A 27,987-nucleotide genomic window follows, 5' to 3' on the forward strand; every position below is an offset into this window, starting at 1 on the left:
AGCAGTAAGAGAAATGACATGTTCTAAGCAAGTTATAATGTTACAGAAATATGGGTACAAATTTATCTATAAAGACAAGACAAAAGAACGGACAAATTAATACAGACAAGCAGATGAGGGTATCCTTGGCATCTGAGCTCTCAACCAGATGCGTTTTTGGACAACAGTGTCTGAACCAAATTACATCATCAGACTTGGGAGCAAAAAATCGGAGATCTTCATGGAAACAAAATATCCTTTTCAGTGGAACAACAGTCAAGTTCTCCCATTCTTGTTAAATTTCCTTACCAGACCAGACATCCTTTCCCCATGACTGCTCAGACCTTTAAGGCTATTAAAAAGGTGCTCTCTTCCTCTTCTACACTCAAAACACTCATGACTGCTGTGGTTTGTGTTGAATTCAATGCTTCCAAACTTACTATGTGTGATTTAAGCACAGTCAATGACTTAGGCACCTCTAGGGACCTTAGGCAACGTTCTGGCATGTCTAAACACATCTTTGTGTCACAGTGAAACTTGGGTGGGAGTTACAAGCCTGTCTGCGTAAGCCATGGTGCTTCTAAGCATGCCTGGAATTTATGCCCCGACGCCGGGGGAAATCAGTTGTCCAAAATTATTCATTTTAGGTGCCACTAGGGGTTGGGTGGTGCTTGAGAGTGGGCAATTTGAATTATTCTCAGACTCAGGCGCCCAGAGTCTGACTAATTTATACTTTAGGTGGAATTTCGACAGTTTGATTCTCTCCCTCTGTCCATATTGTCAGTAGTATATAATAAAAAATTAAAGTTGATGAATGGAGCACTGTGTTCTCAAAGCAAAGCACACCCTTGGTGGAAACTACAGAAAACAATAGCAGGAATTGAAGCACATGAACTGAATACAGAGGTCTGAATTTACACCACCCTGGTCTGCTGGACTGAGATGTACTGTAAATTACAGAGGCCCCAGCTGTCAAATTGAGGAGACCATCAATAACCAGCACGAAGATTCCTAACAATACAAGGTTTTAGATCATACATAGATATGTTAAAAATCCATACATTCAGGTATTTCTTAATGTTTCACTGGTTGAAACATGAGGCAGATGCAGCCAGAATGATAATAAATACACATTAACATTCTTGCAGCTCTATTGTGTGCCACTCTGTCAAAGCACATGTATACACAGAGTTGCAAAAGTTTTTGCTGTATTCTCCTCTTTTTTATTGGATTAAACAGAGTCATAATTTTTCCTAAAAACAGGTGTATATTATGACTGTACATTATGAGGTTACCAGAAGAGCAGTTACAGGAATGTCGCATGAACATTACTACTGTATTTGCTCATACCTTCCTCTCTTTATAAAGATTAAGTATAGAATGATTTTTGGCAAAACATTTTCTTTATTCATTTGTTTCCTCAAAAGTTCTGAAATGCACATACCAGCTGGAACTGCTAGTGCTAGCATACTAAAAGAAGTAATTATGAATGAATTAACTGTGTATTCACTGTGCTATAAACAGTTTTAGTTCTATCTTTGTAAAGCAGCATTGAATTACCCATATCAAATTTAGTAAGGCAATCCTTTATTTACCTTTTGTTTTTATTTTTAAAAAAAGCACTAATGGAAAAGCAGCATCTATTTTTAAATCTTATGAACTCTAATTGTTCCATATCGAATGAGAATACACTACAGTATATGATAAACTTCCGTATTTACAAGTATCAATGAAGCCTCCAGCTTGCTGTATATCTTCCAAGAAGAGAAAGATGAGCCAACTTGCATTTCCTGAGAGTGAAGTGAGAGATGTTTAGAGTTTATGGCAAGACATATCTTTTCCAGCTGACATATACCATTACCTGGTATATGTCACTTGTAACATGACAATGTTACAATAATTTGGTGACCAGAGCTGGAGGAATTAGTTTAAAAAACTTTCCTGTGTTGGGTAATGATTTATTTAGTACTTTGTTGACGGAGACACTGAAATGTTAACCTTTTTATGTTTGCAAAGTATTTAAACTCAGATCTATTATGAATAAAAAAGTAAAGTTTAGGCAGACCAAATACAAAAATCTCCACATTATTCTCAATATTTCTACAACAAATTGCTATATTTTTGATTCTCAGTTTTTACCTAACTTGACTGGTACAACAGGAGAACAGGAATCAACTAACTAGAACAATTTAGCAATCCCTGCCTAGAAAGTGTATTTCAAATTCTTTTCAAATAAAAGCTAAGAACAGCTGTCTTTTCTGTCAGAATAAGAAATAATTTCCTTCCTATCCATCTTCCTCAAATCACATTAAGATGCACTATATAGTTTCATGTTACATTAGGCCTCAAGTTGTTTTCATACGACACATTATATGATGCAACTCAAGGGAAACTATTCAGACAGCTTAAGAGTTATTAATTACTTAGGGAGAGCTCAACCCACTCATGAAATGTACTGCTGAAAGCAAAGCTGCAGATTATTTTGCCATTGAGAAGGGGGATTTACTTATTATTTCATATACTTGGGCATGCCTCTGCTTTCATTTACAGAACAGGTATAGATTAGCTGACTCTTTTAATATACAGGTTGTTCAGGAATTTTTTCAGAGTGAAAGTCAATCATATTGTTATCAAAATTTTAAAGGGCATTTGAAAAAAGATTGGTTTGAAAGAAGCACAGAAATACCAAAATCATTCTGCCTGTGCAAAGTACTTTTACGCTAGGATTTCCAGAGGTATTCTGCATCCTTATTTACAGGAATTATTGGTGAACTCCATGGCCTTAATGAAGTCAAAGTCCAGTCTTCCTTTGATTTTAAAGATGAAAAGCAGACAGTTAGTTTGACAAGTTTAGCCTATTTCTGTGTATTTTAAGTTTTCTGGAAAAAAAAAAATCAGCAGCAGTAAGAACAACACAATTAAAAGCAGTAATCTATAATAATGGACACTAGAAATGCAACAGTTTTTCTTCTCTTTTTCCTAAGTAGAATTCTGCTAAATTTTGATGAAGTTTTGAGAAATTTCAGGTCAACAAAGAATTTTGGAGTCTTATCTTGTGAAAGGCAGCTTTCAGCACTTTTGATAAAGTTACACACTTGCTGGTTTGATCAGCATGAGGCAGAGGGATACCAGAAAGTGTTGGCCAATTGCATGATTCAGGGAAAGCAGATGGAGAGGAAATGTTTTTCCCATGTGTGAAAGAACTAGAGTCCCATGTTTTTCTTTCTGTGTTCCCCATCTCTCAATTTGTTTGTTCTCTGGGCATCTAAGCAAAAGAAACTGTCTGAATTCAAGACCTGTGTTCAGCATAAGTAGCAGCAGCATCTGTCTACACTGAAAATATAAAAATAACCAAGAGTAAATCATCTCTTTCGAACTGTCATCATTTCCTGTTGGGAATTATGCTCTTCCTCAAATATACACCTCATTCTACTTTCCCTTCAGTATCAACATGCAGAACTTCAGACACATGGATGCCCCATCCCCAGTTTTCTAATAGGTTTCTACTTTTGTGATTCACTGTAGGGACTGAAACCACATGAAACCATGAAAACATGGTCTTATTGTCCAGCATAAACATCCCAGAAACCTTCAGTGCTTTTCCTTACTCAGAACCCCACTAGTAAATCAATTGCCCCTATAGAGAAATTTATTCAAGGTCTGATATATTTCTCACAAGTAACACACAAAAAAAACCAAACAAAAATTTCTCTCTGCAGATTAATGGCAGAATCCAGAGAAGTGTGATGATCTGTCCTTTCCTTCAGTGGGTTTGTGATTGTCTCCAAAGATACAGTCTTTGTTCAAAACTTAAAACCAAGATGTGCTTAAGAGAATGGCAGAGATTTGTCTTAGCTCACTCAAGAATTGCATCAAGATTTTTGGTCTTTAGAGATTATGCAAAACTGCCACTTTGCTGTCCTAAATATCCTAAAATCCAATTGTGGATGGCAACCATCAAGAGAAGAGGATGAGAACTTCTATATTTTAAAAGGAACTTTGAATATTTCTGTCATTATCTACCCATGTTTTTATTTTGGCATTTTAGGAGCTGTTTTATAACTCACACGGTCCTTCTAGTTAGCTCCCAGAAATGGAACAAACACAACAAGTCTAGTTATTAGAGTAGTCTGTTATTTGTCAGACTCTGAAGTCAATGAGATATTAAGTTCTTATGCTAAATATGATTATCTACAGTGGAATGAAATTATTCAGCTGATCAAGAAACCTTCTGATGATGTTAATGAAAAAAAAATTATGGTAACCTCTGGCAGGCAACTGTCAGAGAAAATTGCTCTGCACACATTTTTACATGCTTCCTACCCAGAAGCAAGACCTATTGTACAGTATTAAATATTTGTATATTTAAGTGGTTGTTGTTGTCTGGAAAAGCAAAGAAAATACAAGCTGCAATAGACAATTTGTCTATTGGAGGCCATAGTCATTCAGGATAAAGACAGAGAGAAAATGCACTTCATATTATGGAAAGGAGGGATGACATCAGGAATTACTTGGCTTGTATATCCATATAATCTTCCCTGTAGGAGGAAGAAATCCAAACATCCATTTCTCCTCAGACATTTTACAGACACCCAGCGACACTAACTGATCGCACAAACAGAACGGTCCCTAGTTTGGTACACAGAAGGGCGAGTCAGCTCCAACAGAGCTTCATGCTGAGAGACTCACACCCATTTACTTCTCACGCTGGGATTTTGGAAGGCACCTTGTGTGTTTCTGCATGGCATCATGCTACCCAACCTAAAAACTTTGTTTCCATAGAACACTCGATTTCTTCCTGTTTAGTCTCCCTTCATCCCCATCCCAGCTTCTGGTAGCTTTTTACAATGAACCAATGGAACAAGTACTAGCGAAATGAACTGCTGATTACACTTGGAACAGGCTCTCCCTTTCCTTCCCGGGTTCGTTCTGCCAAGTCCTAGACAACCCTGGCTGATGGTAAAGGGCAAACCATCCCAAAGGCCAGCGTGCCTCTCACAAGCATGCTGAGCGCTCACAGGGAACCTGACAGCACAGCTGGCAGCAGAAAGGGAGAGCTAGCACTGCTGTTTGGAGTGCAGCTGCACCAAACTAAGGGATGCTTTTTTTGCTAACCCCAGATAATTGTCTGGATAACTAGCCTCCTCCTCTTCAGCATGCAGGACTGCCTATAAATAAACTCATTCCTGGCTAAAGTTGCAAGCAGACCGTGCTAAGAAGTGCTTGAGAAAAAAGGCACAGGCAAGACCAAAGGCACTACAGCCTACAACTGTTATAAATGGGTATATGTACCTGTCCTGGTTCCAGATGATCTCCCCAAAAAAAGAAGGTGTAAGTAGTGAAGATTGATTTACCGACAGAAGAGATCCGAGTAAGAAAGAAGGTTAATGATACCAGATAGCAGGGTCAGACCTGAAAAAGTAGCTGTCAGCTGCAGGACTGAAGCTACAGAGAGAACATGCTTTTGCTTTAACACCCCCTACACACAGCACGACTAGCCTATGCATATTTAAGCCTGGTGTTCTGCTTACACTTAGAAGGATAATTAGGTAAATAATGTGCTCTTTTACAGTATATAAAAGCTGTCAACATTCATGGATTTTAAGTGAATGAGTACGGAAAAGTAATTATCAAAAACTTTCTTTGCATCACATCAGAAGACTTACCAGCATTTTCAGAAACTGGAAATTACTTTTCTTAAGTCTCAGGACTTAGATTGTCTAATTAATGTTCAGTTAAAAAAAAAAAAGTGTATACTGCTTAGCCTGCAATTCTTACAATTTCTCTAATAATGAGATTTTTTTATAAGTTACAGATTAAATGGGGTTAAAAATAAATCCAGTTTAAAAATACCCACATTGCTGTGCTGAGTCATAACTATTTAACAGGATGGACTAAAGACCTGTGACTTGCTAACCCTTTTACTATCAGACCCAGCTGGGAAATGGCCAGGTATTCCCTTTAGAGTGTTAGGAGAGAAACAAAACCCAAAGCTTATAACAAGAGATGGGATGTTACATCTGGCTCAAGGCAGAGGTGTTGAGAGGAAGCTCAAGCAGTGATATGGATAAGTCAATAAACATTTTATTTAGGTTAATTCTAAGCTTCACATAAAAAGAATACACCAAACCCCACTTGAAAGAACACTGAATATGATCAGGAGTCCTTCTCAGGCTGGGGAATTAGGCTAGGTATCTTATATCCAAGCAAGGAACCTTGATATGCTAATAATTCCCAAACTTTCCTCAAAACAGTGAAGGCTCCACAGCAGAAAAGCTTTGCAGTAAACCAACACATCAACTATAACAACTTGACTTTAAATGATCTATGTAATTTCCACGAAAAAGTAACAGAAGTGGAATGAACAAGGATCATCTTCAACAGTAAGGCTGAGATTGAAATCTGTACTGCTGATGAAAATTCTAAGCGCATCGTATTACTTAGTGCATATATCAGACTAGCAGACAAAAAGTAGAAAAGTTATAACAGTAAAGAAAATATCACTGTTATTACCAATATTTTTCATTAAATAAAATTAAATAAAATTGTAACATTTAAGCATGCAATGAGATGAAAAAAAATATTTTGGAAGTTTTAAAAAGGAAATACTTAGTTCCCTCATCATCCCATTACAAAACCTTCATGTTGATGAATTTGCTCTTACCCTATAATTTACAGGGTTGACAATGGAATTACATACCAAATGTATTGGTTTCCCAATGGGAAACTATACTCCCAAGGAAGAAAACCTGTTAACAGTATAGTTTATAATACAATCATAGAAGCCCAGAACGGCTGAGGTTGGAAGGAACCTCTGGAGGTCATCTGTTCCAACCCCCATGCTCATGCAGGATCACCTAGGGCCAGCTGGGTAGGAGTAACCGTTTACTTGTGCGTTAGAACAAAATCAGCATAAGCTGTTTAAAGAGATGACACTTAAACTAAATTGTAATAAAAAAGTTAGGATGCTGTAAGAAGTGTACTCTTGAGCATAATATGAATTCATATGAGTAGTGCTAACTTATTTTTGATGAAAAAAAGAAGCAAGGCTATGTTATAACTCTTTGATCTTTCACGAACTCTAATTGGTTAATGAGTCATGACTTTCCTGCCCATGAAATCATACCAGCTATCTTGAATCACAAAGTGTTTTTTTAGTGCTCCTAACATTTTCACAACAAACCAATCCTAAGCTTATGTAATTTCCTGGTAGCATAGCGTATCTGTCTCCACATACTAACAGTAATGCAATTATTTATCACTTTCTAAATTTAAAAAAAAGTTCTGTGGAAAGAAAAATAGCCTATCAAAAAAAAAAAAAAAAATTAGTCTCTGCTCATTTTCGACTTTACAGATATTTGGTGGCATTTCCTTTTCAGACATTCAGGTCATCATATGAAGATTCATTACTAAAGTAGTGCTAGAACTTATATTTTATATTCAGTCCTTTTGTAGTACATTTTCTTCCAGTGCCTCTGTCCATATGATTATTCTTATTAGTTACTGTCCTTATCACATATTGTCCACAGTTCATATTAAAATAGAACATCACATGCTAAACATTCTAATTCTCAGGAACTTAATTTCACAGGAGATAAAAAAAGCCAAACAAACTACTGCAATAGAAGACTCACCTCCCAAAACCCCTTGTTTCCAAATTACACCTTTATCTATAAAATGAGTGAGCATTATCTACTAATTCCATACAAGTCACTGCTAGATGTCAGTCCTGAGGCAAGAGCAACAATTTAATGCTGCAAATGCTATACTTCAAAGTGAGTGCATCCACCATGAAACATCCTCAGTGCAATAACTGGACCTGGAAGAGCACTTCTTCCCTGGAAGTCTTGGCAGTCAATTCCTGTTATTGTATGCACTCCTGGTGAATACTGTTATACTTTTTGTTTAGTTTCATAGATTAATTTAAACTGGCAGTTGTCTAGCATCCTGATCTGCTCATGTAAGAGACAGATCCTGTAACAGGAAAGAAATGTGTGTGGAGTCATGGCACCTCGATGATACTATTTGTGTTGTTACTTCTCATGAGTGGTCCAAAGCAAACCCCATGTGCCTTAACCAATGGATATTTTATGGGATATGCACTCAAAAGTATTTGTGTAAATCAATACTGTTCACCATAGATTATGAGCATACACATTTCTTACTGAACTCTCACAGAATCATAGACTGGCAGAATTGTTAAGGCTGGAAAGGACCTTTAAGATCATCAAGTCCTACCTAGCACCACCACTGTGTCCACCAATAAACCATGTTCTCAAATGCCATATCCATATGTTTTTTGTACACTTCCAGGGATAGAGATTTCACTACATTCCTGGGCAGTCTGTTTCAATGCTTTGCAAACCTTTCTGTGAAAAAAAGATTTGTAACATCTAATCTAAGCAGAACTCTCAGAAGAGTTCACGAAGAAAACTGAGTAAAAGAGGTAAATCAAAGTTTATCAATGACTTCAACATTAACATTGCTAATATAGGTGAATAGGTGTGGTAATCGGTAGTCTAATCCCTAAAATAAAAGATATGTTAATTTTCCTAAAAAAATTAAAAGCATAATGCCATATTAGGAACTATCAATAAGCTATTCAAAGCCTAAATTGTCAGGCCCAATCCCAGAGTATTTTTAGTATTTATTTTTTTTAAATAGAATTCTGAGATACTGCAGCTAGTCACACTGACTAAATCCAAAAATAACATGTCTTGCATGTGGTTCTGTTAATATACCAATATCTGTACATCTTGTTTCTATAGATTACAGATTGTTTTTCAAGTTGAAGTTTATTAAATCATTCCAAGTTTTGAAATGAGTTTGTGGCATGACAAATATTCACTTGAGACAGGCAAGACTGCAATATGGCTGAACTCAAACTGATACCCAGACCTCCAAGTGAAAAACCCAGACCATGGCCTATACTGTCCATTCAAAATCAAAGAAGCATTTTAAAAATTTTGTCAATTTATCTCCATAAATAAAATACTTCATGGCATGATGATAAAAACTGCAAAGAGCTAACCACATAGAAATGCTAAAGGCCAAAAATCTATCAGAACCAAATGAAAATCAGTGTAATGAAAAAAACACCAGCCGGTTTCACTGTGAGACAGACCATGAACTATTTTTAGATATAAAACCTAAAAACTCAGAGGCAAGGTGGGGGAAGGGTACAATATCTCTACGACATGTTTAAACAAAAAGCCCCAGTATAAACACAGATATATCAGCACAAACATCTTTTTGTAGGTGCAACTTTAGTTACAAGGATAAATGTCTGACAGCATAGCTAAAGCAAACTAGATTTCACAGTGTTAAGTCACAAAAGCCAGAAAAAGAAAGATGTGATTTATTACAGGGTTGTTTGTTGTTTTGTTTTTTTCCCCAAGTCTGCTGATAAATGACTTTTGAAGCACTTGGCACCATTGCTTCAGCCAGAGAAATTATACACATTTTATAAAGACACTTGAATCCTCTCAGCTCAATCAGCAAAACTGAGAAATGATCTTTTGGTCTCTATGTACAACATAATGGGGCTGCGGTCTATCCTCAGCTGCATGCATTATGCCCAGTACATATCACTGAATTCTGTGTGGTTGCATATAGCATGGCTTAGATACCCGCAGATATTCTGGCTTTCCAAGTAACTTCTGTACCAATTTTGCAACTGCCCTTTTGTTCTAAGACTATCAAACACAGACCCCGTTAAAGGCTTATATCTGTATCCTCCTTGTACTCATTTTTGACAGACTTTTGCTTCAAAAAAGGTGGTCAAGATAAACCAAGAAAACATTGCAAGGATTTTAAAAATCAGCATGTTTGGCAGAGAATAAGAGGCATGTAAACTTTTCTGAAAGTTCCCCACACTCTGGCATCACTTAAGGCTCCTTCAGCTAATGAACTGGTAAATTGAACAACCTTCAGCAGAATGTATGGCCCATTTTTTGAACAAGGGTCACTGAGAAACATCTAGGTAAATTTCTTATGCTCAATCTAGAAATCTAATAACACAATAACTTTGTCTTGCAATTGCAGTATCTAGAAAATAGATGTTTTAGATTTTGCCATCATAAAAAAGAAAACTGAAAAATGGTTTTGGAATCCATATGAGATGAAAATAGAAAGGAATTCCCTACAGCAATATACAGCAAAAGTGAAATTGCAGATGTTTTAATCGGAACACTGGGATTATTTTCCACAGGGCAAGTTAAACCATTAAAAACTGAAGGTACAGTTTCAGGGTTTGTTTTAGCTAAAGGCAGTGCTGCTGGGGCTGGGGGCTGTCTTGCTCCTTCCTGTCTTGCTCCTTCCCCACTGTGACTGCTGAAGATGACAGCCACAGGGATCAGCCGCCAGCCTCGCTGAACACGGAGACTGATGCTCATGTGGAGGAAGTGAGATGAGACTGAGAGCTGGAGATGAGCGCTGTGAAAGCAAGCTCCTAATTTTATTTTCTTCCAAATAATAATTTTGGCTTTGTTTATTTGGATTTGTTTATTGACTGCCATGAGGCACATGGGATTCCACATGAACACTGCTGGTCTCCTGCACACTCTCGTTGTGGACCAGCACCCTTAAAGTGCACATCTCCCAAAAGCCTCTTGCCTTTATTTGCAAGTGCTTTACAGCAAGAGCATCATCACTGGGAAAAAAAGGAAAAGAAAGAGTCTACTTCATCCAGCAGTGTTTACTGATTCAACTGGCATGACACTGCCCCATTAAGTTCGCCACTGTCAGGGGAACACGCTACAGATCAAAGAATTCTAATTTGTTACAGTCAGTGGCTTAATTAAAATAGATTTTCTAACTCTCTGTTCCCTCACAGCGTGCTTTTAATGTAAGTACTATACATTTTTAAACATACTCTTCGCCTCTGCCACCTTTCTCTTTACCTTTGCTTTCCCAATTCATTATACATAGTAAATTACATGTTAAATTGTAGGATGATTCAAACTCAGTATAGACATTACAATCCACTAATACATGAATTTTGAATTTTATAAAAATTGCCATATTTCTTGTAAATTGTCAGGTAGAAACAAGCCCAAAAATGCAAAAAGACATTCACCTGTGATTATTCTTTAAAAGAAGCATTGGTCTGTCATTTTACATGGTAAGAAGCCCCATTTTTCTCCTTAGTTATGAAACTAAATAATTGGTATTTACATGGTAGGTACAACACCAATTTGTTCCTTCAACAGTAATCACTGTATTTTCCTTCTTTTAATTTGTAAAATATAGTAAGTTTTGAAGTTCCTGGAAATAAAAAAATACAAAATACAAAAAATATTTCAGGAAAAAAAGATTGAATCACTACAACTTCTGATCAACTACTTTGAAAGACCTGAAGAAACATCAGAATTTGTACTAAATTCAGGCTCCCACACTCAGGAAGCAAATTCCAAAGACCAAGCCTTTTTCTTGAAAATACCCTGCAACCAGAATACCAGACATTTCAGTCTTAGCATTGTTGGCTCCAGCTGCTCAAAATGACCTCAAATAAATACATGATATAGTAGAGGAGAGGTGTTTTCTTACACAACCATCTAATATTTTAACAGAACAAAGGCTAGCAGGACTTTGCGTAAGCACAGATAAAAGCTGGTTTCAATAACTGTAACTACTGCCTCAAAACTGGGATAATACCTCATTGCCATTTTCAGTCATGCTTTAAAAGTCTTCAATGAATTTTTTCAGTGATTTTCACATCTATCAATTCCATACTGTTTTTAAGAAATAAGTATAAAACTTCCTAAAATAAGTCTTAAAATATTTTTCAAGAAGACTGTTGAAACTAACTCTGCTGCTCAAAACAAACTCTATGTGCAAAAATAATAAAAAATCATGCCCATGAGGACCTTCATGTAGAGCTGAAGTTTATGACAGGAACTCAGTATTTTTTAATTTGGTGAAGAGAGGTTTCAGCAGAAACAGCCAGAGAACAGACAGCAAAAGTAATTGGTCTCAAAGTCATGTAGAGATAGGTGGCTTTGGGAAAGCAAATTGCTGGCTAGGAAAAGGCTTCTAACAGTGAGCACAGAAACTCCCTCGCTTGATGCCAGCTCTGCTCTAGGAAAATGGAATTCCCTCCACATTTTTTTGGGATTAAAAAGGTTAGCACTAAAAACAAACAGAAAACCCCATATAAATATTCTTTCATCACCAATTTCTGTTCTTAGCAGAAAGAATCCTCCTGCCTGGAATTTACTGAGGCAAGTGGGAGCAGTATTTCTTCCTCCAGTAACTAGACATCCCAAGGAGGTGAAACACTTTCTCTGAAATATGGCCCAAGCCACAGCTCTTCTGGCAGCAGTGAGTAACAACTTTGCTGGTGGAGTTCGTAGTCCAAATACAGTCAAAATCCAAGCTCTTTTGTAGTATCTTGCAACGAAAGTGGAAGAATTCCTAAAAGAGTCGTGAGAGTAATCCCAACTGCTGTAACTCAGATCATTTAACAGCCAGCTATGATAATCTCCTCAGTAAATTAATAGTTTGTCAAGCCAAACAGACTACAAAATAAGAAAGCTGTGACTGTGCCATGAAGATTTGCTAATCATGAACATCCATTTCAAAAACATTCTGAAACTCAGCCGAAACCAGCTTATTATCTCCTTTATTGGCGCTTTCAGAAGAGGAAAAAAATGGCCCATCATCAACACAGAAAAGTGAGAATGAGGAACAACTGATGTTTGATGCATCTTTAGCGAAAGACGGTGAAATTAATTCATCATAGAGCTATTTGCTCTAAAGCAACTGAAGAACAAAGATTAGCCTAAAAGGCTTTATGTCCAGAAGTACTAAATACTGCTGGCAGGTCTAAAGGAATGTTATCAGCACAAAGTTCTGTGCTCCTTTGCCAGCAAGCTCAGTGCCACACCGGAATACAGTACATGGGCAGTACATGTTAAAGTCTGGAGAAGAAATATGACTCTATAGTGTATTTGTTGAGATAAAATATATATTAAAAAAAAATTGTTCAGATATAATTACTATTATTCTATGATTCTATGGTGTGATTATGACTATATAATTAGACTGTCTGCCTAGTAGTACCTATGTGTTTCTTTATGACTCAAAAACTCAGTTACACTACTTTCATCAGGAATAGCTTTTGTTAAAGCCCATGAAGAACTGCAATAAGCCATTCACAGTTTTAATCAGGAAAATATTACTGGCATTACATTAAAAATCAACAGTCATTTACATAACGCAGAAGAAAAGCTATCCATCTGCTATCACAAGACAAAATACGAACAGAACTCCATCACAGAAAGACATAAAGACCTATAGCTGAAGTCCAACATAAATAAACGTAATCAATTTCCCAAGCTGACAGTGCATTGTAAATTATTTACAACATATAAATAGGTGAAACACTACTCCAGGTCCATTGAAAAAAACCAAAATGGCATCACAGAAGAAAAATGGCACAGCATAGCTTTCTATTACCCACACTACAACTGAATGAATGAAATGCAAGAGGAGATGTGCCAAGTTACTTGATACTTGCTAGTCAGCTTAATCAGATACTCTCAATTTCCTGCAGGATGGATAACAAACGCTGTTCTGCTGCTTACTGCACACCACGTCTACTAAAATATTTTCTGAGGCAGAATGATCCTGAAAGCCATCTAATAACACAGGGGGTCTGGAACCACACAACCTGACAGAATGTAAGAGAAGTAGGTTTAAATAAAAATAATGAAAAGATGTTGTACATGGGTAACTGAGATAGTAAATTATAAGGTTATGATGACAGATACCTGTTTCTAGCTATTCTTCATTGTAACCCTACCATGTAAAAATCCAAAACCTGGCTTTGTGCTCCTGACTGCCCTCTGCCCCTGTTTTAAAAAATCACCCTAAAACTTCAAAAGAGTTTAAAAAATAACACACATTAAACAAAATTTTTAAAAAGTATTTGTCTGAACTGTTATCTCAATATCAGAAAGACATTTTTTATTTAACAAACTGAAATAATTAAGAATAGAATTCATTTTTTAATGACATGCATTTCTGTGAAGAAAGATTAATACAGGATGAGCAAGATTATTGCCATGAAGAACAAGGATTTAACAGAAATTCTGCAATGCTTGAATGTTATTGAAAATACTTTTAACCCTTTTAATTTTTCAGGAAGATATATGTAAGAGGTACTACTTACTTGCGCAGCAAGCTGACTGAAAATCTTATACCTTATTATCATCAATAACATGATAATAATTTTCTGCCTAATATATTCATTTTTCTGCCTAGCTATATTCATACATTAGTACTGATATGCATTTTATTAATAATCATCTCAGTTTCTTCATCCAGCTAAATTTTTCATCCATTAGATATGCATATTTTTAGGGGAAACTAGAAAGATTTTCTCTTTAGTTTTTTTCTTTAATGAGGATACACAGAAGAAAATAACAGGGACAGAGGGGAATATAAGAACTAAGAGACAATGAAAGCCAAGCCACCTCTCTTCCAGGTTTACCCTTAACTGAAATTCTTTAGCCTCTGCCCAAGTTACACTGACAATGAAGAACAAACAGCCATTTTCCTCTCTTTTCAAAAAGCTGATGAGATAAAATATAGGAAAAAAATATATAACTCAAAGAAAACCCCAAACACAACAACCATTGTGACTTTCCTTGCAATCACTAATAGTTAGGGCTTTATTAGGTCACAGCTATCAGCCATGGTGTGAATTCCCCATTTTCATTGCCTTCAATTATGAACTGTTTTCAAAAGAAGGAAGAACAGGCATTAGTATTCAAGCCTACTAAATAAAGCCAAGGAAAAAGCTTTATGTTTTTTAACCTCAACACCACCTCTCAGACCACTTCCAAAACCACTCAGAAATCCTTAGAAATCAACACTTTGAATCAAGAATTTTACCTCAAAGTAATATGAATTTTAAATAATTCACTCTTCTGCAATTTCTAGCACCTCTCTACTCCATTTTTGCCATTGGTTTTCAAAATAAAGTCAGCTCCCAAGATGCATTTCTTAGCACTACTTAGCTTCTTATTCTTAAAGGAAAATTGCTCCACATTTATTATTGCCTTGATTTTCTACTCTTCTGTAGTCTCATGTTTCCCTCAAATTCCCATACATTGGAAAAAAAAAAAGCCTTTGTGAAAAACAAATTTTTTTTTAAAGAAAAGTTTTCTTACTAAAAATCTCTCAAAATATTTTTAGTAAAGACATGTATGGATGGTACCTAATTTCTCCTGTTCCTCATCTAAAGACAATCTGGGTAATACTGGAAAGGTCCTAATAAAAGAAGAACACTCTTCATGTCAAGTAATTTTGTCTAGCCATTTTTCTTTCAATAGCTAGTGTCAAAGGTATTTTTTAAAAAGTGATTAGTTTGACTTTGCAGAATTACACAGCATAAAAATTTGCACTTACAGTATCTAACATATCAGAAAAACTTAGACAATCTAAATATTCTAAATTGGTAGATAAATTCTTTCTTGAGTCATGCTCCTCTCATGAAGATCAGTTTGTTTTGTGTCTGGGTGCCTCCAGTTATTCTCTTCTTCCTTCCCCCGGCCTCATGCTACTCACAGTCCCTCTTTGCTATGCCCAGGATCCAAGCAAAGGGGAAGTCCGAGGACCAGGTGTATTTTTTCACTAGGCAAGCTGGAGCTTGCAACAGAAAATACCCAATCTGAAAACATGGGAATAGAGTTGCTTCCCTCGTCATCACAGGAACACGCTGTACAGAAACCACAGTCCCATGACTCAGAGCACATCTCAACCAAGAAGCTCTGAGATGATCCTCTCTCTCCACTGAGCACAGGGAACTTGAAACTACATTCCTAACTGCTTCTTGACATTTCCTTCTCCCTGTGCAAACTTAAGTACATCCAATCCAATTGTGCCTTACTCTCTTTCACTCTCCTTTTGATTTTTCATGAAGTCTCTGCTTTTCATCCCACCCTGTGACAGAACAGGATTTTGCCTGTTTTCTTCTCGGCACTGAGTACCCACTATGCTGCTGCTGCTCAAAGGCAAAATGTGAACACCAGGAAAATAAAAAAATCATTCAAGGAAATGGTGATTCTCTCTCTCTTTTTAATGTTGCTAGCAGTAGCGAGAGAGACGACAGACAACTTTGCTGAGGGGAGATTAGTATAATATTTCCTGTCATACCATGAAAGTTACTTCTTTCTTTGTTTTATAAATATTTATGCGCTAACAGTAGAACTTTCAGTATCAGAATCATGACTTGAGAAAGTGCTATTCACAGTTAGCTTACTACCTAGATACTCCCAAATTTCAAAAGAAAAGCATACCAAAACCAAAATCCTTCCCACAGAAGAAACTGAAAGTGTCTAAAAACAGTCGTACTGCTTCCTGTGGCACCCATTGGATACATGTTCAGTGATTCAGTTTATTAGTAGCATTGAGTCTGAGCTGTATCTTCTAAAAGCTAAGCATGAAAGTAGTATCTTACCTTGTATCTCTGATGAGAGGTGCACTTCCCAGTTTAAAACAGATCTTTTCTCCTCCACAGGACGTTTGCCTTAAAGAAAAGCTTGCTGCCAGATCAAACCCTGCAAAATATGGCACAATACAATACAATTTAATGGAATTTTAAAACCATAAATAAATAATTATTTTTAGCAGGCTTGAATGCAAGCATATTAGCATTTCTATAGTACAGACTGACAAGCTATTTTGAAAAGCAGAACTTGAAGTCCGCGAAATTTTCAATACTCATTTTATTAAAACTATTCATGCAAAATTCACTTGGTAGATGACTTTACAACCTGAAAAATGCATTTGTTAGTTCCTTTTATCATCTGAACTGATAAGAATGCAGGATGATTGGAAAAAACCGTGGAAATTAGTGTGACTGCCAAACTTGAACCAATACTTGCCAGGAAAAACACGTTCTGATTTTAATCTCACCTTCCAAAGAACGGCAACACTTTTGGTGCTTGGGGATGGCATTCTGTCCTACCCTTTCAATTTTAAAGCCAGCTTCAACAAGACTATGATTACATCCAATAATCATTACTAGTTAATTAATATAGATATCCATATTATCTCAGTCATTTACCTGATACACCATGACTGTCTCTGTTGATTTGTTTGAGATTACGGGCAACTGTTTTCATTAAAGGACACACAGCACCTTCGAGAGAACACAGTTTAGTGTTTATCATAAAATCAAACTAACAGGAACTGAACAAACTAGAAGGAATTGAACAAACTATTGTGAGTGATGGTAATATTGACAGGAATGGTTTTTTTTGTTTCTTTAGGATATGAAAAGCAGCAATAAACCAAATTACAAAATCTAAACAAGAGCAGATTTTATACTACACTTCCAATAATATAAGCAGATAGAATTTGTATCACATTTTAATTCAGCTGCCTTTGGCTAAAGTTCATTTAAACAATACAGCCAGAAGAAAACCATTAAATTCTTACCATGCTGTTTCCATTTACAACACTCTATAAAGCAGTAATATCTGTTCCAAGTTCTTTTTGTATTTCTCACTGTATTATTAGAAAATATTTTCCCCATTAATGAATATGAAACAATATTATATTTTAGGGAAAAAATAGTTTGAAAATTAAGTAGGGGAGTAAGTCTGAACCAAATTATTTGGGTAAACAAACAGGATGTTCTAAAATTTGGAACATGGTAAACTGAGGTTAAATCTAACTGAACCCTTAGCTAAGACACTGTATTATTAATATGAATATCTTACTTAACATGAAGTCCTTTAAGCTTTTCTTTAATAGATATATAGGAATGCCCACTTTTAAGAAGGAAATACAGAAAAATGTCACTTTTGTGCAGGGGTCAGAAATAAGGCTTGCAAGTTTTGCAAATGGCCCTGCTAAATCCTAATAAAACTAGCAAATCAAAGATGACAAGTTATGATATTTGTTCTGTAAACTTATCAAGCACAGAGCTTTGAGAGCAAATGCAACTAAAAAGATGTCCGAGGTGTATCTGAAGCTGCTGAACAGCAACGGTCAAAGCACTTCCTGAAGCATTAGTTCAAAGAAAAATATAAGGAATGTCCTACCATTAACCTGGAAATCATCTAAATGTTTCATAAGAGCATCCAGACCAAACTGGTATTCAAAATAGCTATATTTGTAATCTTAAAGCATGTGAAATTTGTCATTCATTCTGTAGTCACGTAGAAAGCATTTTATCCTTCAAAACTCTTTAATGCTATTAAATATATTTCAGTATTTGATCTGGATTAAGAATGACTAACTGGAAATAACTAGTAAAAGTGAAACTAGGGTATGTAATACTGATATGAAGACACCTCCGGATAATATGGTTAATGAAAGCTTTGTCAACTATTTAAAGAATAGACTGGGCAAAACACTTTTTCTGGTAAGATTCATTAAGTTCCATGTCCTTCACATGAAAAATTACAGTTACAACTACAATTTACTACTACAAGTAACATCACAGATAAATTAATTTACTTCTAAGGTGCTAAGAGAATAAATTTTTTCTTTCTCTCATATAGATCCATAAATACCTGCATGTGCATGTTTTTCCCTATACAGATAGAGTTTCATGACATAGAAGATGAGCCATATGCATGAAAAACTCTGTAAATTCCCTTTCCACAGAAAAGATGCTGAACTGTAAAGAATATTCACATTGGAAACTCTGAAGTGAAATCCTTCATCATTCTTGGTTTGCAGGAAGTTTTATACAGTGAGAAAAGCATTTGCTGGAATTACATAGTGACATAGCAATTTCAATACACCTGTTGATGTATACACATACAGTATGGGACAGAAACAGGTTCACCTTAGGCCCTCTGGCCTCAACCTTCAATCACATATAGATTATTAAACTATGGACTTCTATATACAGCTACTCTAAAACAATGAATGTCGTTAGGGTAGATTTACATAAGTATAGCTCCAAGAAATAAGCTGGAGTAAGGGAAGCCATTTATGTCTGAAGTGACAAAAGAATGTCAGACATATGTGGACAGATGTTTTTCTTAAATCTACATGTTTTCTACCAAGGGTTTCTTTCAAAAATATTCAATGTATTTCAAAGCAGATTCTCTTTTTGGTTAAATTCTTGACAGTACTTACAATAAGAGCAGACAGATAGTACTTATTGCTGATTTTACCCTAAACTGATGTAAGCTTTAGAGAAGCTGGGACACAAGTATGCTTTGTTTTTTCAGCATTAACTTACATGAGTGTTGAGCAGTGAAAGACTACAAAGTTCTAGCTTGTTCCCCACAGCCACTTGCTTCCAAGTCCAAATAAAGACTGCAAGCCTTAATTTTTGTGCTATCCAGATGATAGCAATGATTCCTCACATGCCACAGACTGGACTGTGGACCTATTTTTATCAGTGGCATAGCAGCCACAGCACAGACAGGCCATTTAAGCGTTAGTTATTTGTTTGTATTCCACATCCCCAGAAGAATGAAAGAGTTACGGTGAATCTTCTATCGCACGCTGCCGATGCGCTCCTTTAGTTCAACGTTGTTCCTTTTACCAGAGAGCTAAGGGAAAACTCTCAAATAACAAGACCAAACTCTCCATGCCAAGACTGACAACCTTCATTACTACAGACTGATGAAAATTCTTTCTGCAACTACTGCCTTAATAGTTAACCTCTTCCACGATTTTTAGTATTGCTAGCAGATCCTTAAATTTTCTTTAGCTTGAGACAAAACAGAGAGTTTGCCCATTTAACATGTGGGTAGCTGAACGACAAGGTCTGCATGAAGATATTCATGAAAGGAAAGGAACAATGGAAACCATGAACCTACCTGGCCTGTTAAAATACATTACTATAAAATTAATAAAATAGTAAGAAGAACAAGCTTATGTTTATACACTAGATTGCTCTGCATATGATAAAACTGCATCTGTGTGGATTGAACTAAAAAATTAATATTAAACCTGTGATATCAAAGGTCAAGTTAACTTACCTATAAATTAACAAGTTCACCTACCCTTATGAAAAATTAGACCTTGACCTTCATAAATCAATGAGTTCTAGCTATGAGCTCATTAATATAAAATCAATCTAAGAATTGTGAAAATATTAATTTATGCAGACCAAGCAGGTACATCACAGATCGTTGTCTTCTCTCTTTCCAGTAAGATAGTAATGATAGTAAGTATTTTTCGTTTGATTTCTAATAGCATTTTGCAAAAAAAAAAAAAAAAAAGGCATTGCCTCTAGACATATCTGTTGCAAAATGCAAAAGTGAAAAGCGTGTTCCAAATTCCTGGAAGGATCAGGACACTTGTTGAAGCGCACTGCAACTTCCATCTAGGCACCATGCTCAGCTTTCCAGTCCATGCAAACAGAAGAGACTCTGACGTGTGCTTCAGTCTCCATCTTACAGATATCTCTTGTGTGCACTTCCTGAGTGGGAACTGTAACTTCCAATAGGCAGTCTTGGCTTCTCCAGATCAAGTGTAACCTGTAATGGCTAGATTCACTTTACAAGTACCCATGTGCTAGTTTATAATTAAACTTCACATTCAGGTGAAGTTTTTGCTGCCATCTAGCACCACTGGCATGCACATTTGCAAGGGCACTGAAGCTTCCATCAGTGACCATGACCAGCCTAATGAATGCAGCCAAACAGCAAAGCCCAGCCTAACATAAACCCATACCCTGTGTCAACTCATGCTTCAGGCAGAAACCCGTATTACCCATGATTTTTCTCGTATTCTTACTGGATCAGGCTTCATAAACACACAGACAAAGGCAACCTCTTCAGAGCTTGCCACACACTTGCAAATGTCAGCAATGACATCCAGTGAGTCCACCTCAAATGTATTCATACTGAAGATAAGCAGACCCAGCTGGCTTGCTGTCAAATAAGGTCAAGAATTCAGATTTCCTACATATCTGTAGCCTCAAGTATACGGGCACCAGGAAATACGATGTGATTTTTTTGTATTCCGTCGTTGTACTCTGTAAAGAAGATCATATTAGATTACAACATATATGCTAATTAAGACAAAGATGGGAAGAATGAAGGAAACAAGATACAGTAAAGAAGTCATCTTCAAGTCTGGTTGCTATTTAGATGGTTATGAAGTAACATAACAGCATTGGCAGGCAGAAACAAGAAATCTGAGCAATGGAGTTCAAGGATTGGGATACTCATGCGAGACCGCTGGAGAACTATATTCTCCCATGACGAAGAGTAAGTAGTGAAAAACAGGACTTCATATTATTTGGGACAACCAGCACCACTTCACCAAGGAGAAGTCTTGCATGACTAACTCAGTGGCCTTGTACGATGGAGTGGCTACATCAGTGGACAAGAGAAGAGCTATGGAAGTCATCTGGATTTCTACAAGGCCTTTGACATGGTCCCCACAATATCTCTGAACTGGAGAGATTCAGATTTGATGTGTGGACTGCTTGGTGGATGAAGAATTGGTTGGCCAGTCACATAGATGGGAGTGGTCAACTGCTCAATGTCCAGATGGAAATCAGAGACAAGTAGTGCTCCATTTGGGACCAATTTAATTAATGACTTAGATGAAGGGATTGAGTGCACCCTCAGCAAATTTGCAGATGACACCACACTGAGTGTTGCAGTTGACACTCCTGAAGGACAGAATGTCATCCAGAGGGAACTACAGAAGCTTGAGAATTGGGCCCATGGGAATCTTGTGAGGTTCAACAACCTCATGAGTGCTGCACCTGCATCAGGGCAATGCCCAGTATCAAAACAGGCTTGGGGATAAAGGAATTGAGAGCAGGCCTGACAAGGAGGCTTTGAGAATACTGATGGATGGAAACCTGGAGATCAGCTGATGGTATGTGCTCACAGCCCAGGTAGCCAATCATATCCTGGGCTGCATCTAAAGAAGCATGACCAGCAGGTCAAGAGAGGTGATTCTGCCCAGCAGCTCTCATGAGACCACCCCCACCCCCCCCACCCCCCCCCCCCGGAGTACTGCATCCAGCTCTGGGGCCCCAACACAAGAAAGACAAGGACCTGCTGGAGCAGGCGCAAAGGAAGGCCACAAAAATGATCAGAGAGCTGGATCATCTCTCCCAAGAGTTAGGGTCATTCAGCCTGGAGAATAGAAGGCTCCAGGGAGCCCTTACTCCAGCCTTCCAGGTAGGGAGCATGTAAGAAAGATGGAGACAGACTTTTTATGAGACCTGTTGTGACAGGACAAGGGGTAATGGTTTTAAACCAGAAGAGGTTGGATTTAGACTAGACTTTATAGTAATGGTGGTGAAACACTGGAACAAGTTGCCCAGAGGGCTGGTATATGCCCCATCCCTGAAAACATTCAAGGCCCGGTTGGATGGGAGTATCAGGAATATGAATACATTGTATATGAGAGTTACTGTAGAGTCACTATCTTGATTTTGAGAAGCATCTAGGTGTACTAAAACACTAAAACCAAAAAGCTGAACTGATTTGCCTACTTGAAACCACTCATTTGGGTTAAAGTGCCTATCTAATATTATGATCCATAGCCAATACTTTTCACAACACATTCCATGTCAAAAGGCAATAAATTCACCATGCCTGACAGTCCCAGGACTTTGTTTATAAAAAACAGTAATTGTAAAAGAAAGTTGAAAAAGAAGCAATGATCTGGGAATGAGACAGAATATTAATATTCTTAATATAAAGCATTCAGGAATGATCATATTAGAACTTCATGTGTCACTACAGAAAGAGTTTATGTCCACCCTCAAACCCCAAATATTCCCAATAATAATAAGTTGACAATATGAAGAAAGTATTCTTGAAGTCAGATCAAAAATATGCCTGTGGAAAACTCCTGAACCCTCTCCCCTCAGATTTGCTATACTCCATCATGAGAAGTGAGTGCTTCCTTCTAATGAACATTCAGCATATCAAAACATGAGAACTGAAAGAAATCCTTGATGTGAATCTAACGCATACTGGCACCCTCAGAGCCTAAGGAGGACTGCTCCGAGAAGATCCAGCATACTCTCTCAGCCTCTGACTCTTTTTCAATACTGATATTTATTTATTATAATACTGGCCCAATGAGTAAGTCACAAAGTATATTCAGCATGCCTGCTCTGAAAGCTCTCCCCTACATATGCACACAAGTTAATCCTTCCCCTAACACACTTCTTTCCCTCACCAACCTCAAATTAACTCTAGTTTACACTTTTCCATGTATTTGAAGCCATTCCTTTAGATTAAAGCAGATCAGGTGAGAAATTTCAAGATGTAAATACAATAGTCTCAGATTCTACCTAAGTGTGCTTTGCTGGAAAGGCTTTCATATTAGCACAGAGAAATAAATGCTATGCATACGTTGTTGAAGAAAAAAAACCAAAAAGATCGTCTGTGTGGATATTGAAGGACAGATGCTGACTCAAACAGAACGGGTACATAGGAGGGGAAAAAAGGCCCAAGAAAGAGTGACCAAATGCAAGACAGAAAAACAAAAAAAACCTTTAGATTTTACTCTCTTCTTGAAGTAAGCACATTTCCAATTTGTTACAGATTCATCTGCATACAAATTATCAAACTGGAACAAGACAACTTAGCAACACAGAGCATTCGGTTCAAGTGAACAGAGCAGATTAACAAAAGTTTGACAGAAAGAGCTGTACCACTTTTACCACTGCTCCGTCACTGGGTCCATTCTTTCCCAACTCCTGCTTTTTGGTCTATAATTTGTATTTCTTTTTAGATGGTAACCATCCCTACAAACTCCAGTAGAGTCTCTTTCCTGTTATCAACTGGAGTTTAACTCTGGGCTTAACTCACACACCTGCTGTTGGCAGAGCTGCTCAAGCTGGCAGCTATCTACTTGTTATTCCTCACCATCTGCCTGTACCACCACAAACCAAAGAAGCCTCTCTCAATTCCACACCATCAGTTATTTCACAGGAGAGGTTCAATCTCTCCTCTTCTTCCTAGCAGTTCAATCGGACCCATACTTGATCCATTTGGGGCCGTCAGGCTAAGGAAAACTGCAACTTCACTGCTGGCTGCTTAGCTACGAACTTCTAACAGAATGTAAGGCACAGTTCAGATACACTGTTTATTAACAGTTCAGTGTATCTGCCACATCTTCTGTGGCTGACCCAACATCTACTAAGGCATCATTCCATTAGGAAAAAAAAAATATATAAAAGAAAAGAAACAATATTTCCTGAAATTTTGTTTTAATATTTTTCAATCTATGTAGTTAGGGAACCTTCTGCACTCACATCATTTTAGCACTTTGAAAACTTCTCTTCTGCAACCACCACCTAACAGTGACAGAATAAAACATATATTTCTTCTTTCAGACAGAATGATTTCACAGCTATGATGTAGGCTCACTCTCTCAGAGGAGTTAAGAATAATTCATCAGTAGAGCACTTAGCCTCAATGCCCTAAAAATACAAAGGGGAAAAAGACTTCAACTTAAGTTCAGATGCTTCACAATGCATTATTATTACCTCAGAACCCACACATTACGCTTATTATTTATTCATTATTACTACTTATAGTTTCCAGGGGCAGTAAAAGGATTATTTTCCTAGTCATGGACTTTTAAAATTTCTTGGGCCTGAGTTTCAAATGAGTTTTTGAGATTCAAAGTTGCTGTGTGTGTGTGTAGTTTCTATTATCTTTCATAAGATTTATGGAAAGGAACAGCATTACTAGGAATTAATTTTATTTTTGAGAAAAAACCCAAGTCAATTTAAATAGCAATAAGCATGTTCTCCTTGCTAATAATTGTAGGAAAATTAAAATAAGTTGAAGTACATACTGAGGCTGAACAATTCTAAAAAACTGATGTGCCTTGTTTGACAAGCACATATGATGTGTCCTTAAGACAGAATTTACTGCATTCTGGAGAGTTAACGTAGAGTTTAAGTGAGAACACTAGATAATATGTGGAAAGTAAAGAAAGAAGAAAACAGAGAAATATGAGAAAATTTGCAGAAGACAGGTAACAGCTTTTAAGTTAAACAACATCACTCTATTCCTTTCCCCTATCTTCTTAGGAAAAAGATGTTTTTAACTCTGCATGTGTGAAATGTATAACCCAGTCTAGGGATTACATATAGGTGTGGTTAACATGAACATTAGATTTCTTAGGTCAGTGTGACAAGTGGTCTGCTCTAATAAAGCCTCATGATTTTGTTCACGAAGGTTTTGCAGCTCTGACTTATAGTCTTGTTTTGTATGGTAGGAAAAGAAAAGTACAAAACAAAACTCCTAGGAACTACAACTACCTCCAAACAGGAATCTTCCAACGAAGCAGAAAGGTTGCTTTGGAACTCCTTCCAACTTAGGACATTTCAGAAAGGAGATTTAAAACAATCTTGTATATTTTTATCTGTTTGTATGTTTGTTTTCTGTGTGCTGTTGTTATTTGCTAAAAATTTTTCAGTACTGAGATTTACACCTTTGGTCCGTGATGGGCAAGAAAAGTGGAAGTACCTGTCTGGTCACTGACAGCCACAGAAGTAGAAACAGGAAGGAGGAAGGCTGCCATACAAAGCCAAACTATGCAGGGTCCGATGTACTTCATCTCCTCCTGGACACATGTGAACAAACAGCTACAAATCTGCAACAAAAAATAAGCATATTCAGAACAATCTTGTCTTATTCTTCTCGCCTCACCCTGTCAGAAAACTACAAACAAGAACTTCTTAACTGTGAAGAGGAAGTTGCTAGTCACATACAAGTGTATCATTTATCTGTCTAAGGAGCTACAAAAAAGAGATTTATTTCAGTCTAGAAATAAATCATAAATATACTCCTTTTTAGTTCTTTATTAATAGACTCAGAAGTAACATCTCAGAAATACTAACTTGGAGATATTAATTGTAAAGGTAGTGAATGTTAATTTCATTAGTGATTACTAATTTTCTTTTATACTTCTCCCCAAATTATTTTTCAATTTTCAATATATTAGCTAAACTGCTTGGTGTCACAACACTTTTAGTGACTGCTGAAGTAGTCCTCAAATTGAACAAAGGCAACATGCTATTTTTTGAGCTTAACCACGAAAGAAACCAAAATGCCGTATTTCTCCACCTTGCAAAGTGCCTAGAACAGCCTATATTGAATTTACAGTTTAAATCTCCCAAAAGTACAGGCTTCAACCACATAAACTGATACTGTCACTAGGGGACAAAAGCTTCCTTCTAAGCCAACTGCGATGTATAAATACACATGAATTTAATGAAACACAGAAAGTGTCTAATATTTTTCTAATCACATTTTCTGTAAAAAAAAGGAAAAAAATGGGCAATTTTTATAATTATTTCCGCAAAGCACCTTATTCATCATCAGAGCTATTCTGTCACGTACTGACAGCAACTACATCGTGATTAACTTTTCTAGCCTTCCCACCAGCAGCAAAGCGAATACATGTTCAAATAAATTATCATTTAATTTCCTGCACCTGCTTTCCAAGCAGGCATCGGGAATTCAGTAGAGCTGCCGCTCCAGAGGTCTGGTTTTCTGAAGTGCTCTGATCACCAATGCCGCCACCCCCTCGCTGCCGCCGCACCTCCGGGCTTGGGTCCTCTCCCGCCGGCTGCTCCGGGAGGCTCCGCTCCCTCGCACAGCCGGCGCACCGGAGCCTACGGGGCGCCCGTGGAGCGACCGAGCCCTCGCCAGCACACCTCAACTCGGCAGTGCCGGCACTTCGTTCCTCTTGGATCGAGCGGCGTTCGCCGGAGGGAGGGTTCAGCGCTCCGGGCGGGAAGGCAAGCGGGCAGCTCTCCCGGGCGCCCGGGCAGCGCCCCCGCCCCGCTGCCGGAGCCCGCTCTCGGGCTCTCGGCTCCGCGCTGCGGGCTCCCACCGCCGGGCCCGCCCCGTCTCCCCGGCCCCTGCCTGCGGCGCCGGGAGCCCGGGGAGCGAGCGAGGGGCAGGCGCCCGCCGCCGCTTCCTCCGCAGCCCCGGGGCGGAGCGGGGCCAGGAGCCCTCCCGGGCCGGCGGCGCCTGCGAGCGGGGCAGCCCCTGTGCCGCGGGGCGCTGCGGCGGCACCTGCGCCGGGCCGGCAGGTGAGGGGCCGCCGGGGGCGGTGAGCTGGCCCCATCCGGCCGGGAGTCGGCCCGCGGCATCCCCGGGCTCTGCCCGAGAGCTCGGCCGGCGCGGTGCCCCCTCCCCGCAGGGCACTGCCCGCCCGTGCCGCTGCTCACTCACCAGCGCGCTCCCACCAACCGCATGCAGGCCACCCGGCACGCGTGCTAATTACAAGGACACGCACACTAAGAGGTAGGTTTTTAAATGTAAATATATGCACAATCAGCATTGTGGCCACTCGCAACAGTTTAATCAGTTTTGTAAATTACTGCTCATTTAGCGGGGCTGTTTTTGTTAGCATATTTTAGCATATACCTATAGTCACCCACTAGCATATACAACGTATTTACACAATCATGAGCAGAATACTATAGCACAGGCTGATTGCAGTACATTAAAAACTTACGGTATCCATCATGTTTATATAAACCATAGTTAATACTAGCAATGATAAACTTAAATGGCAATTTTGGAAATCAAAACCAAAAACACCACAAAACAAGCCAAGAATAGTGTAGTATGTGTGAGTGTGCACATGTAAGACGTTTAGATAATTGACTACAAAAAATGAGTGGCTTACCTTTAATTTTTTTATTGGTCTGTCCCCCAGAAGCACTGAAAATGCCTGTACAGGGTTGCTGTAGTGCCGAGGAGTTGCTGGAGTGAGTCTCCAAAGAGTGGTAGAGGGGGATGCAGCTCTGTCCTTATTAGTCACACAGTGTGACCCTCCCACTCTGAGCACAGAACACTCTGCAAGAAAGAACAAACAGCCACCCAGACACAGATTTTACATAGTCATATGTGTATATCCCAACTCAGGTAACAATGTAAGAAATGTTTGGGGTTTTTTTCTCCTTCCCCCTACCTCTCTGAAAAGCCCCCCCTCCAACAGTTCCATAAATTAGATAGCCATGTTATGAAGGCATGAATGAAAGAGTATCTGGTTTCTAGCTGTGAAGAGCCAATTATG

At 38.0% G+C, this 27,987-nt stretch overlaps 1 protein-coding gene across 1 annotated transcript in view; it reads right to left on the minus strand.

The window, feature by feature from the left end:
• Positions 1–26,673, minus strand: part of COL19A1 (collagen type XIX alpha 1 chain) — a 185,008-nt gene extending 158,335 nt beyond the window's left edge. Inside the window, exons 1-4 of the mRNA XM_069011349.1 lie at positions 26,392–26,673; positions 25,422–25,548; positions 17,054–17,128; positions 16,445–16,544 (exon numbers count right to left, since the gene is read on the minus strand). Of these exons, the coding sequence (XP_068867450.1) occupies positions 16,445–16,544; positions 17,054–17,128; positions 25,422–25,512 (266 nt within the window). The 5' untranslated portion in view covers positions 25,513–25,548; positions 26,392–26,673. The remainder of the gene's footprint in view (positions 1–16,444; positions 16,545–17,053; positions 17,129–25,421; positions 25,549–26,391) is intronic.
• Positions 26,674–27,987: the final 1,314 nt, after the last annotated feature.

Source organism: Aphelocoma coerulescens, chromosome 3, assembly GCF_041296385.1.
Source record: "Aphelocoma coerulescens isolate FSJ_1873_10779 chromosome 3, UR_Acoe_1.0, whole genome shotgun sequence".
NCBI classification, from domain to species: Eukaryota; Metazoa; Chordata; class Aves; order Passeriformes; family Corvidae; genus Aphelocoma; species Aphelocoma coerulescens.